At 30.8% G+C, this 14552-nt stretch overlaps 1 protein-coding gene across 5 annotated transcripts; it reads right to left on the reverse strand.

Moving 5' to 3' along the window:
- Positions 1-2: 2 nt before the first annotated feature.
- On the reverse strand, positions 3-14036 carry LOC106074529 (uncharacterized). 5 transcript variants are annotated; one of them, XM_056018027.1, is made up of 21 exons: positions 13756-14032; positions 13260-13415; positions 12143-13121; positions 11353-11405; positions 11053-11111; positions 10109-10294; positions 8432-8541; positions 7219-7328; positions 6808-6923; positions 6048-6239; positions 5849-5932; positions 5577-5732; positions 5303-5486; positions 4624-4704; positions 4402-4516; positions 3555-3637; positions 2775-2846; positions 2366-2536; positions 1843-1921; positions 1588-1655; positions 3-1041 (listed from the first exon to the last, which is right to left on the reverse strand). In XM_056018027.1, exons 2-21 carry the CDS (start codon positions 13402-13404, stop codon positions 902-904), a joined length of 3183 nt encoding a protein of 1060 aa, XP_055874002.1. In that variant the 5' UTR covers positions 13405-13415; positions 13756-14032; the 3' UTR covers positions 3-901. The 5 variants fall into 5 exon arrangements, 3 of the variants coding, with proteins under 3 accessions (XP_055874002.1, XP_055874004.1, XP_055874005.1); XM_056018029.1 differs by having other exon boundaries at positions 13825-13897; XM_056018030.1 differs by lacking the exon at positions 10109-10294 and having other exon boundaries at positions 13756-14033.
- Positions 14037-14552: the final 516 nt, after the last annotated feature.

The raw sequence follows: 14552 nt of genomic DNA on the forward strand, positions 1-14552 counted from the left end.
TCAATGATTTGTCTCTTTTATTGAACTTGATGCATATTAACAATACAAACAAGCATTAATTAACAAATAATTGAAATAAAAAACAATTGTAAAGAAATAGGGTTTTAATTCTGACAGATTAATAAAAAGTATCACATTGTACTATTCTTCAACATCAACAACAATAGACCAAAGTTGAACCAAACAAACCCACATACCAAAACTACTTATAGAGTTAACATAAATCATTATGAACTACTGATAATACATTTTTTTGAGTCGAAATAAATCATTTCATTTGTCTGTCATTGGCTATCAACCACCTCTTCAAAACAGGTGGCCTCTGACTTCACATACATAAAAAAAAAAATTTTCACTATACTTTCATGGCAAAATAAAAAAAAAATGTTTGACATAGATCTAGATCCACTAGATCAGTTATACCCAAACTAAGCCCTGCGGGCTGCTGGTCATTACCAGCTAGTTAGATTTATACATTATAGACACATCTTTTCTTTTTTCTCAAATGTGACAGTGGAGTATTTAGGTACCGAGTATTTTAGAAGTCAAATTTACAAAGGCGGTGCATTTAAACAACTTGGCTTCCAAACACAGGGGTTTTGAGTTTATAGGCAAAGAATATTATACCCTTTAACATTTATACACAAAAAAACATGTTTTCATGTATAGTAGCTTTTCTATACAATTCTACTTTTTTTTATTTCATGACAGAAATATTCCATCATTATTTACATTTATATTCCATCATTATTTACATTTAACTTGATAGTCTGCATTATTTTTGGTATAGTTCAAACTACAATACACAGAAAATAAAGATAAAAGTAATAAGATAAAACAAACTGTCAAACTTACAATTGTTCATCACAGAGCAAAAACATACGAATGAAGTTTGACTGACTCAGTTATTCTGCTGTGAGTTGATCATTTGTAAATGTGCCCAAGATTTCCCAGAGGAAAACACAACAGGAAGTGGCACTTGGAGAGTACAGAAACTACCACACAGTGTCTTGGTGTCTTCTATCACTTGTTGAATTACGTCTGCCAAATGTGGAAGAGTACTTGATGAACATTTTAAATCTTGAGCACCTAATTTCTTTTTTTGTATTACATATCTGTGTATGTTATTTTTATTGACATCTATCAAGTTATTGTTATTGTGGTAATGCTGAGGTGGACAACAGTATTGAACCAATAAAATAATCTTATCTTTATCTACTGAGGATCAATAATGGTCCTAATTGATTGAATGAATTTTTAAAAATTGAATATAACTATCATACCAGAACTGGTCACTCAAGGAATTGAGAATCAATAAATTATTATAATATGCCCGAGAAATGTATTGGTCATAATTATAAATAGCTTTCTTCTGCAACTAGAAGCAATTTAAAGCAAAATCTATTCATGAATTCTTCTTTCATATCATTTTGTAAATCACTATCTATAAATAAATTTATTACAGCTGGTTTTAATAAAGATGTTTGTGTGATAACTATAGACATAAAAACCTTTTTTGTATGCGCCATCAAAAGTATTAGCAATGAGTTTAAATTGTCTTACAAACTGAATGAATTTAAAAAGTACCTTTTACATGATACAGTTGATGGTCTGGAACTTCCCAAACAAGTTCATCATGTATTTGTATCAGAAGCCTGTGAAAAACATTTATAAAAATATAAATATCTAAAAATCTTTTAAATATTAAAGTTGAGTTTTAGACAGAAAGTAAAAAAAAAAATACAATCAAAAAGGAATTTGAATCTTTTAAGGAAAAAAAAAAACTTAGAACTTTGTAATTCATTGATAAACATGTAACAATTAAGCGGAATTATATTTTACCTGCAACTCATATTTTGAGTCTGTTTTAATCTTTCATCAACTTTTATCATAGCCAGCTTACAAATATCTGCTGCTGAACCTGAAGAAACAATAATAGAGGGTGCAGCTAATTGAAAGTCAGCTCTCTAAGACAATTTGAATATTTTCTAGAAAATGAAAACCTAGCTGTCTATACTGATGGGGTTAAACCTCACAGCACCAGTATTATGCCAGTATAAAAATAGATTTACAGTGGTTTTCAAATAAAAGCTTTCCTTATCCTCTTAAGAGTTTTTTTAGACAAAGACTAAAAATACTGCAACTATATAAATAATAGAGGACACACAGTAACAAAAACATCACAAAACATCTAACCATCGAAGGCATTCAAAAAAATAAATTGTATAAGAAATGAAAGGACCTACAAAAAATAATGCACACAACACAGTAAAAAATATGAAACATCAAAGGCTTTCAAATAACAAATTATGTATGAAATAAAAGAACTTGTTTACAAAAAGATGTAGGCCTACACAACACAAACCTTGAACACAGAAGTTGACAGCTTGTCTCTGAGCTTGAGATCTCAAGTTTGCTGAAGAGCTGTTGATATGAGGAAAGTAACGCCTTCTGCCACAGATAGTCTCAGTGTAACCATGATCTCTGGCGTAAGACCAACATTTCTTGATAAACACCTCCATGGATGGAAATCTGGCTAAAGTTAAGTGCACATGGGTTTATACCTTGTTTATAACCATACAAAGTTATAGTCTTCTGTTTTTATACTCTAAGTGACTTATTTAATATTTTACTAGTAGAAAAAGAAACACTATAGTGTATTCTTCTTTTTTGTTTAAATACAAGAAAAATATTTAATATAAAGACATTATGCTATTATGTTATTTGAAAACCTTCTATTGCTTCTGCCTACTCATCACTAGAATACAACTTACATAAAAAGTCATTCATTATTTCTTTAGCAACATCAGGAGATACTTTCAGGTATTCTGACAATCTTTCTTTGCCTGCAGGGATACATCAATATTATTTTACTTGTTTATAGAACAGATCTATTCTTTCTGCAACCAAAGAGTGCACATTACTTTGTGAAACACTTAAAGAGAAAGTTTCTTTTTATGCTTTCAAAGGTATTTTTATTGGCAAAAAATAAAAGAGTGTAAAGTTGTGAGATGTCTGGCATAAATCAATTAGCTTCCTACCTGGGGACTCTAATTCAAATCCCAACTCCAGCTGAGTTGTGCTTGCTGAGCACCTTAAGCCAACAAGTAAACCTTTACTCAGATATCCCCTCCCCAACAGGTCCACAAAAGACATTGGATTGTAATACTCCAATTATGTTGTAGAATGAATGGTGTGCAATTTAAATGTAATTTTTTTAAAAAAGTTAATATAATAGGATTGCAAAAGAATCTCATTTTAATTGTTACTGAAACTTTGTGTTCCCTGATGAACTGAAATGGATTTTTAAGTTATGTTTGCAGTCCATTTCTTGACCAGTGCCAACTTTCTCTAGGCTTTTCACTTTCTGAACTGTAGTGATATTGGATTTCAAATAGTATAAGAGCATAACATAAGAAAAAAAACCCACATGAACAAAAAATCAACTCATTTTGATGCTTTAGTTAGAGAACAAGTTTCCCAAAACATATTATAATGTATTCTTTTGAGAGAACGTAGATTAGGACTATTCAAGAACTAAACTAAGGACAGACCTGCTCCATAGATAATGGAATAAACAACTCTCTTTGTCCTCTCCCTCTCTTCTGAAGTGACTTCCTCTATTGGCTTTTCACACCTATGACAAGGATTTGAATAACATTTTATATTAATCACTGTCTAGTACTAGACTCACAGATAATGTTTCTTTTTGTCATAAATTATATTATTATTTGACTTATCTTATCTTCTTATCTTATATAATACAGACGTTACTTCAAAAAAGATAATTACATCCTATGCGTCATGCATTCAGTCATGCATATTAACCAATGACCTAAATTCTGCCAAGTCACTGGTTTTCCTGGCTAGCTCTATGCTCCATGCTCTAATAGCAATAAGGAAGAAGGAGCATTTGTACAAATTTGTCCTAGCATATGGAACAAAGAATGTGCTTTTATCTTTGTGTCTTTCTGAGTATTTTATTAAATTTTGTTTTTGTATCTGAAGATTATGGTTCAGTGTTTTATGGATAATTGCTAATTTACTTTTCAGTCTTCTGTCCTGAAGGATTTCTAAATTAAGTGATTTTACTAAAGGTGTTATCTAGTCAAATGTGAATATTCATTTGTTATGAATCTCGCTGCTCTATTTTGTGTCTGTTCCAGTTTCTTAATGTTTTCTTGAGTTGAGGGGTCCCTAAAAGAGGATGCATATTCTATTATTGGCCTAACCAAGGTTAAATAACATTTTAGTTTTATGTTCTTATTTGATTTATAGAAATTTCTTTTAATAAACCCTAATGCTTTGGTTGATTTTTTTTTTAGTTTCATCAATATGGGGATTTCATGACAGTTTTTCATTTATTATAACACCTAAGGTATTTTGTGTTTATCTGCTCACCATTCAGATGTCAAAGAAATGAAAATGTCCTGGGCTTGGGTGTGCCAAAATTTAGACAACAATCCACTGTCTTCAGAGAGATGAGCCAGTATTCTCAATTCAATTTGTTGGAAATCTAATTCAAAATTATTATAGGATATCATTTTAAAATGTACAAAATATATGTTTTAGTTAAAAAGTAGAATCATTAAATTTTCTAGCACTAGTATACAAAATTCTTACCAGCAGCTAACAGAACATGTCCTGCATTACATATATAAGGTTCTCTTGCTAGAAGTTCTGCATTGGACTCTTTATTGGAGCCTGAATGACAATGTCATTTTTGTAAATAATATAAAATTACAAAATTATGCAAACTATTAAATATTTCTGCTTGAAATTGTCAGGAAAGCCTCATGAATAAGGTACTTCAAATCTCTTCAAATATTATACATTTAAAAACTACAGCTCTGCCCTATCACAAGATGTCTTATACCTTTGTCCAAATATCTGCTGCCCATTGGAGCTACACAAGTTTAATTTTAATGTAGTGGAAAGATTTTGTTTTAAGATGGTAATCCTTCATCCACCATACTTTCAATTAACAACATCTTCATAGTAAAAAAAAACAAATAAAGATTAAGCTTTGCATAAATAATAACCATAACACAATGTCAGAACTAAATAGATTAAATTGCTGCAGGGGTGTACCACTGTATAAAATATTTAAACCCCCTCCTTTTTTTTGTTTGTCCCATACATTCACCTTCATTAGAATTCTCTGTGCACTTCTATCCGCCTCATAGCCAACAACGTCCAAGATAAAAAGTAGGAGCCTTTTTAAGTTAATTCTTTGTCAATTTCATTTGTATGTAGCTGATGAAGGCCTGATAGCCCAAACTAATGTAATGTAATGCCTTACCACATATAAAAGTTTCCTGATATTTTGAAACAGTTATTGCTCCTTTGGGTACAGCCTGGAGGTTTGGACGTGAAGATGTAATTCTACCAGTGGCTGCAGCGGTCTGGCTCCAGTGGCTTCGTAAAGTCTTGCCAACAACACAGGCTTTGATACCATCGATATAGGTAGATTTGAGTTTCTGGAGCTATACAAATATAACAAAAAGCTAATCTTGAATAAAAATGTTTAAATGGCATTATTACTAAAAAACTGCATTGGGATAAATGTTACAAACCTGTCGATATTCAAGAATCATAGATGGTAGAGGGTGAAAAGCTGATAGAATATTAAGTGTTGCTTCACTGGTTGACCTCAGTTGAAATGCATTAGTTACACTTAACTTTGTTGTAGCAGGCAGCTTCTGGTCCAACTTTAACTCTTCAAAAAGAACCTGTGAGAGAAAGTTCCATACTTTCAGTTCTGCTCTTTAAACAAATAGAATACATTTACTTTACCACATTCATAACTTATGCTAACATTAGAGGAGAAATCATTTCTATCCCTAACCTGACGTAACTGGACATGACTGTTTAAACAAAACTTGTGGCCTGCTGCTTGATAAATGCACTTTTCTAATTTGATTAATTTGCACTGCAAATACATTATTTCAGGTTTAATAATATTAAATCATGCTTTTTTTCTATTTATAGTTACAATCTATATATACAAATTCTAATTTAAAGTGAAATATTACACCAAAAATTACTTTCAGGATATCTGAATATTTAAACAAAACATCCAAGTCTATTTGTAAAGAGGACATCTCCATCCGAGCCAGTAGTGGGGTTAGACTCATCTCTATTGAACAGAACACACTCCACAGTTTTTGCTGATTTAGTTTTTCTCTCAATGTTTGCATTAGATGGCTGCTGTCACACAAACACTGAAGCCAGTCTCCCTAAACAAACAAGAAAACAAAATTATGATTTGATTTTTACACTGGCACCTTTTGTTTACTGTACTGGTGTCTCATTGATTTCTCTTTCATTTTTTTGTGTTGCTAGCATAAATCTGAGCAATTCTGACAACCTGTCCTGCTGATTCCTTCTTCATTAAGAAATAAGCCAGATGCTTAGAAGATTTGAATTGCAGATGATATCAGGAGAGAAGATCTAAAGAAAGCAGAAGTTAAATTTTGTCTTTATTTTCTTATTGTTAATTTTGTTTTCATAATGTTTCTAACGCATATAATAAAACAGCATTTACATATAAGTGGTAAGCAATTCTGTTATCCCGAATATTTCAAGTTCAATCCCTGCATGCTGTTATTCCCTGCTGTCCTGCAGGAAGTTTGGGCTAGCATGTTATAATCTTTATTTCTAAATGAATGTCTGAAAATCAAGTCAGTTATCAAGTTCAAATAGCTAAAAATAAATTTTTTATTTTACAGCTTACATTTCCTGTAGGCTTTTATTTATTATGATAGCAACATGCTAGTGAAGGGGAAAATAAAGGTAAAAACATACTTCTTTAAATTTGATTCCTGCAGGCTGATAAACTTGTGAAATGTTTGATGGGGAGATTTCAGGATTTAACATCCAGGCAGCAATGACAGGATCTTCACAATTCTTACAAATAATGCCTACAATAATAAAAAACTAAAAACTTTACAACTGTTTCAAAAGTGCTGGAAAAGACTAAGGAATGTTCATCAAATACTTCCAAGCTTAATTTTTAAAATCAAGTTTATATTATCATTGACAAGTAAATAGATTAGAGATTATCAAAACTAAAAGGAAAAAGAACTAATGAAGAGTGATGTATCACATTTATGAATCATTACGATAAACTTTAAAATCATTATAGTAAATTTTAAATCATTATAGTAAACTTTATCTTCATTAAGCTCAGAGCTTTTAAATTATCAGTAAAAATACCTTGTGGATCATCTATTTCAAGGTAACTCTGTAAAGCTATAAGAAATTCCTTTAAATTGCTAATGATTTTCAGGATTTTTGTTGAGCCCATAATGGCAAGCAACATTTTTCTGAGAAGTAGAAAAGAACATATTACAACCTAGTAAAAGAAAACTTCAGTACAATGAAAACTGTATTGATTAATTTGGTTTACTCAAGTGGTCTCATATTGTATATATTAATTATCACAAACTATTGAAATAAGGTTAAAACTTATTTATATAATGCACATGTTTAGGACTAAGCCCATGCTTATGCTAGCAACATATATATATATATATATATATATATATATATATGAAGATGTGACAATTTCTTATTACCAGATAACTTAAAAATGTATTTGTAATATCTGGTGGTCATTATTATCCATTATCCCAGGATGTCAGTATGTCTGTGTGTAGTCGCTTAATGAACTCTTTATGTTGTGTCCATACTAATTATGTGAATGTTTCTGTTGTGTTGTTTTTATATGAGATAAGAGTCCTTGTAATCACAACAAATTTCCATTAGGTCAATAAAGCAGTCTGTCAGGGAGAGGTATGGCGAGAATGAATGTTAGTTTGATATGATTGTTATATCCCCTTGTTATGAATGCGAAGTGTTGCACGTGTTGTGAACTGAGTGATTAAGTCTATGTTGAATGTGCGAGAGAATGTGTTAGTCAGTAAGGTCTTGCTCCCGGTCCAGGAAGGTTGGACGTTTACTTCCTGGACTGGTATTTATGTATTTATAAGTTGATGGACTGGTGTTTTGGGTTTCATAAGAGTGATATAATTGTGTGCGTTATCAAGTATTAAAGTATTGTTGATATTCATGAATATAAGGAGTTAGAGTTGATGTAGCCTATATTAAGTGTTCGTATTTGAGTTAACCCTTAAAACGCGTCTGGTAGATTAGCCTCTAAACATCAGAATTGTAATTCCATTTTGTTTGCACCTCTTTGTAAAACGGCTCAGCACTTTAAGGGTTAAGCAAGTATTGATGATATAATTGAGTAACCAAGAAAGTACCAAGCAAGTATTAACAAGTGTAATTGAGTATTCATACCCCTAGCGAGCATAGTCAACAAGAACAAGAGACAAGCAGAGCATAGAGCAGCAGCAGCAGTATATATATATATATAAAGTCGAACCTCTGACACAGTCTTAGTCTTAACACATGAAAGACTTACTTGATTATATTTTTGTTGTCTGTATTGCAATCTATGACATAGCATAGAGACAAGGGCTGAGAGTTGGGTAACAAAGCCAAACGATTTCTCCCACTCTGACTAAAATCAGCCTGTTGGAATATAAAATTCATTAGTTCGCTTTAGTAAAATGCATGATTCTTTTGAAAGGTATGTTAACACTTTTAAAATGACTATTGAAGCTGGTTTTTTAACTTATAACTTAGACATTCCTTCAAAAAATAAAATTTTCATGTCCCAAGTATTATGAGTTTTTAGTTACAAAAAATAAAAAATAGACAATGCTTATTGTTTTTATTTTCTGGTTACTCTTGACAATTAGTACTAATTAGGATGGAGAGAAAAGACACTAATCAGGATGGAGAGAAAAGATACTAATCTGGATATTTGCTAAACTTACACAATTTTTTATGAAACTGAAATGAAACATTTACCTAAATCTTACCAATTTAACCTTTTTTTAAATATATATATATATATTCTGAATAATTAGGCTCTGGTTATTTACTTTTTGTTTCTGAAGTCCATGTCTGGCTCGATGGAAATAAATGGGGTCTTCACTCATCTCTATCATATTTCCTTGTAATGAATGTTTCCTTATTATGATTAATTTAGAGGCTGTGCACTAAAAAGTATTAGTTTATTGTGTTTTAAAGTTGAAGTACATAGCAGGTATCACTTGCAAGGATTTTCTTAGACAATCTATGGGACAGAACCTTGGAACAGTCCACATGTCAAGGTTACGTTGTATGGGTCATATAATATTTTGAAGAGATTTCTATCTACAGAGAATGAGGGTAAGGTTAGCTACCAAAACTGAGTCCATTGGAGAGGTGTGCTTTTCTTCTGCATGGATAAAAGAAACACTATAGATGCATGAATAATTATACATCTAAAAGAATGGTTTGGAAATATGCTCCTCCGGGGGAACACTACATGTAGTCATGATACAGTAATACTAAGTGATTATTACAAATTTAAAAGATAGTGATAAAAAAAAGGGTAATACAGTTATGTTTGGTGTTTTATATTATTTGTATTTCATAGTATTATACATATATATTAATCTTTCCAAATATGCTTCCATGAACTAAGCTGAATTATGCTGCTTTTAGTAGTTATAAATATAAATATATATATATTTATTTTATATATATTTAGAAGGTAGAATTCTCTTCCCTATAGGATTTATAAGAATTAAGAAAGATAAATGCATTACTGTTTAGGAAAAAAAAAAGGAACATAATTCCCAGAAATTATTGATTTGAGTATTTCTGTGATAATGTCCCCTGGTACATCAATTACTTTTACTAATAGATTTTAGTATCACATAATAAATTTACTTAAAATTCCATTTAAATGCTCAAACAAAATAAATGATAAAGATTCAAATAATGTAAAGGACTTGAAATTAAAATTCTATTTCCTTTAATTAATTGTTATTTTTCTCACTGAGAACTATGCATCTGCTTCTGATCAAAAGCCACAGTATTGTTACCATGGCATCTAGTAGGTTTACAATGGTAACTTTATATTATTACTAAATTATTTAAAAAAAAAAAAATCTTTATTAAGACACAAAAAAAATAAAAATGAGGTTGCTCCATTAAAAGGGTTTCATTGACCTTAAAAATTATTTAAAAAAAAATAAAATGTTACCTCAAAATAATGATAATCACTTGAGTTAAATGTATTTATCAGTGCCTGATTCTCTCTGAATATGTATGTCAGTGATAAAGATTTGAATGTTTGTAGTTTATTTAATAACACTTCTTGGTCATGAGATTGTAAAGTTGAAAAAGTTATCACTTCAGGCTGGGATACTGTCAGCTCCTTTAATGAAATCTGGTATATCAGATGCAACAATGAGTTAACAAAACTGTATGTGTAAAAAAGATATAAAACAATTCAGTTCCAATTATATATATATATATATATATATATATATATAAGTTACTGGTTGTTTTTCAAACTTTTGTAGGAGAACTCATCATGTCTGCTTTGTTGGCTTTTTTTTATTATGGAACCAGATATGTATATCTCTTGTTTTTTTTTAAACTATTTCTAAAAATGCTAACATTAAAGACTATAAGACTACCCAGGAAACATTATTTTATAAGCTTGCTTTTGTTCTAAATGGTAAAAAATTTTGTTAACAAGACATATTCGAATTCAAATTTTTTATTTATACTGTTATTGTACAGTAGTTACGCTGATATTATCAATTATAGTCAAACTGAATTTCCATTTGATTGGATCAATAAAATTATCTTATCTTATATTGTTCTTTTGTGTGTTGTTGTTTTTTATTTTTATTTTATTTTTGTCATGTTAATTTTTCTTTTTAACTTATATAAGATATTGCTTGTCTTTTTTTTTTTTGGTTAAGAAGAGAAACCTCTATTTACTAAAAAGTTGGACATGACTTTTAAAAACTAGACATAACAGTAAATGGGTAATGACAATACTTTAAAAATGAACCAAAAGCAATTTAATGATTAGTTTTCATAAAATAAAAAGTAAAATCTGTAATTATATTTGAGATTTGAGACATAACCCAAAAAAAAAAGTGTAATTTACCAAGAAGTATCAAGTCAATGTACCTTATTAGTGACTTGAACAGGAGGTTTGAATTCATTTTTCCTTCGTTTAACAGCTTTGTCTTGAAGACATAAAAAAAGAGAAAAATTCAAAAGTTATAAGTATAGAAAACTGGAAATTAGTTAAATAGTTTTAAAAATAGTATAATTATTAAATACAAAGTATGATAGCAAAGTTTTATCTTATGAAAAAAAAAAGATTCATCTACAAAGAGCTTGTGAAAACATACTAATATTTTTCTTTTACCAAGTTTTTTAATTGAGAAAAACAAATTTTACAAGAAAATAGAAAAACACTTATACCTTTTATGCATTCTATATCTCTTGTAGTAGAATCTTTGTCTGATATAGGCAGTCTAAATGATATTTAGAAAAACCTGTATGATTAAAAATGATATCTTCATTTAAAAAAAAAAGTAATGGTTTAATTGTGAACAAGTTAATAGTAACTTTTAAAGCTGAGTGAGTACCATAAGAAATGAGACAACTTTAACATTACTATGTTGCAATCTTGATGACTAAAGAAGGAAACAATACTGAAATGATACAGGATGGCTGCCTGGTCAATCAGGACAAGAGCAGAGCGGTACAAAAACTTATGTGTTCCTTATTTGGTCAGACTATATCAACGCCAATCAGAAAACATGAAAAGGACCAAGATGCCTGTGTGTACTCGCTGAATGAACTCCTTATGTTGTGTCTGCTTTATTTATTCTTTCTGTTGTGTTGTCTTTATATGAGAAAAGAGTCCTTGTAATCACAACAAATTTCCATAAGGATCAATAAAGCAGTCTTAGTATGCACTCTGAACTGTCTCAAGGGTCCCAGGTTTGAACCCTACCTGCCACCAGCCCCTGTCGTCCTATGGGAGGTTTGGGTTAGGATGTAATTATCTTCAAAATCTTTAAAAAAAATATGAAATTAGTAAAACAATCTAATCATTTTAAAAGAATGCAAAAGATAAAGTTTTTGTGTCTTTTATATTCTCATAGCATCTTGAGCCTACATTGTTTGTTATTTGTTATCAACGCTATATAAATTATTATAATTATTATAACTTTACATAAAGAAGTATACAAAAGGTAAATATTACCTTCCTATTTCTTTTACAGTCAAGTCTTTCTTAGATTTTTTACTATTCTCTAAAGATATTCTGTTTTCTGATAACTCTGTTGCAATGTCATCAAGTTTTCTCTTAGATACTTGTAGACGCTCATTATTAGTGCCTTGACATTTAGCAGCTAGTTTATTATTTTGAATATTTGCCGTAGGCTGTTCAGTTGCTGAACCAGTTATTGTTAAGGGAGATTCACTATCAACAATGATTTGATTGTTTTGACTAGAGCTGGATAGGTCCAATACATTTATTCCTGCCAAAGGGTCCTCTATGATGTTATTCAATTCTTTTTTCTCAGACCAAGAAATAGGAGCAGTCTGTGATTTTTGTGACATTTCAAAATCTGACCAATGAAGGTCAAAGTCTACTGCTTCCACTATTTTTTCTTGATTACTGTTATCATTAGTAGATACCTTACTACCACATGGGGATTCATCCAGCTCAACTGTTTTAGGAGGTTCCAAGACCTTTTCAGAATCTTCAGTAAGTGATGCAAATAAAACTGGAGAATCTTCTAGCTCCATATGAAACAATTTCTTTTCACTTGGTACCATGTCTGAGACCTCTGAATCATGACATTGAGGCTTTTCTATTTGGAACTCTAAATGTGAATGTGTTCTATGATAAGCTGTCTGATGATGAGTAATTTTTTCATGATGAGGAGAAGTTCCATTGTCATTAACTTCTTCATAGATTGGCATATCAGGAGATTTGCTCAGATTTTCAAACCAGCATGCCTTGCTTGAAGTAGGAACTTGTGTTTTGTTACATGTTTTGAATCTATTACTTCCTTGTAACTGATAAGAAGATGATTCCCAAAGCCTATTTTGAGAAAAGTCATTAGCACTTGTTTCTCTGATACATGTCACTAGACCGCTGAAATCTTGATATTTCATTTCCTCTGCATCCTTTTTAAATGTTGCATTATAAATTGATTTGTAATAATCATGAGTATCTACAGATTAGAAAAAAAGTTTTTATTTTTAATAAAATACCAATTCTAAGCGCATCATTGAATAGAAAATTATAAACATTTATTGATAAAATAAAACATTAAAAACTCTCAGATTTAAAACATCAACTCGTGACTTACTTATTATTTGACTATTACTATTTCTCATTAAATTTGAATACTTTATTTCAATTGATGCTAGAGTTTTTTGAGCCTCTGGTGACAGTAAGCTGTATGCATTCAAGATGGGTGGATTGAGAGCTGGTGTTATAGTAAATTTATTCATTATCTTTGTTCCTAAAAGAGGAAATCAGAAAATTATTATAATCTAAATATGGCTAAACATGCATATCATGAACACACAAAAATTCAGTATGAACTATTAAAGTATTTCAAAGTGAACTAAGTAAATAATTTCTAATAGTTATAGCGGTAGATGTAATGTAAGTAATTTGGAAGCAGATGAGGAAGACGAGGGGCCGTTGGAGAACCAAGACGCTTGTTTTGGGGAAAGCTGCTTAGTGGCTTACACTTACACTAAGTTACACCACAGACGGGACCATAGTCTACTCTATGGCATAGACAAAGATGAGCTGAACCTAAATAATATCTAAACTCTAGATCTAGAATCTAGTACCTAGATTTAGATCCAAGTCTAGATCTATATTCCTAGGATTAAGATCTACAAATCGAAATTTTCTTATACCGGTACAGAAGAAAGTAAAAAGTCTACGTCAATAGTCGAATATATATTTTTTAAAAGTAGATCTAGATCTAGATCTTGGCTTCGTCAACCATAACCTAGATCTAGTAGGTGAGTAGGCCTAGATCTAGATTTATCTAGTACACTGTACAGGTACGAAAAATGTTTTAAGGCCAAAATTGATTATAAGACACTTAAATAAGCGCGCCTAAGTCGTGATTTTTATTACTTGGTATTCATTGCAATGGTGCCTGTGTGTGTGTGTGTGGGGGGGTATATATTAGATAGGTCTATAGATCTAGAATTATACTAGATTAAATTTAGAGACGATTAAAAAACAACAACATAGGCCTACATACAATGATACATCTATATAGATATAGGGCCTAAACTTTACACACATCTCGATCTATTTAACACATTTCATTCAGAAAATCAAACAGCTCTACGCTATATAAATGGAATTCACATAAAGATCTACATCTAGTATGCAGCAGAACGTCGATTATACGGATTAATTGGGAGCGAGGTCTGTCCGGACATTCGATCGTCCGAATAACCAATGTGAAATAGTATAAACTATAAACGGTCCATTTCACCAACATTATAGAGAAATCGCATAGGGTGGTATCGCGCCCTGCGTAAACATAAAATTCACCAACGTGGATCATCGTGTAAGAGCACTTAGATATCGTCAAAAAAAAAAAGATGCCTAGATGCTGTTGCACGGC

The sequence above is a fragment of the Biomphalaria glabrata genome, chromosome 1, assembly GCF_947242115.1.
Source record: "Biomphalaria glabrata chromosome 1, xgBioGlab47.1, whole genome shotgun sequence".
NCBI classification, from domain to species: domain Eukaryota; kingdom Metazoa; phylum Mollusca; class Gastropoda; family Planorbidae; genus Biomphalaria; species Biomphalaria glabrata.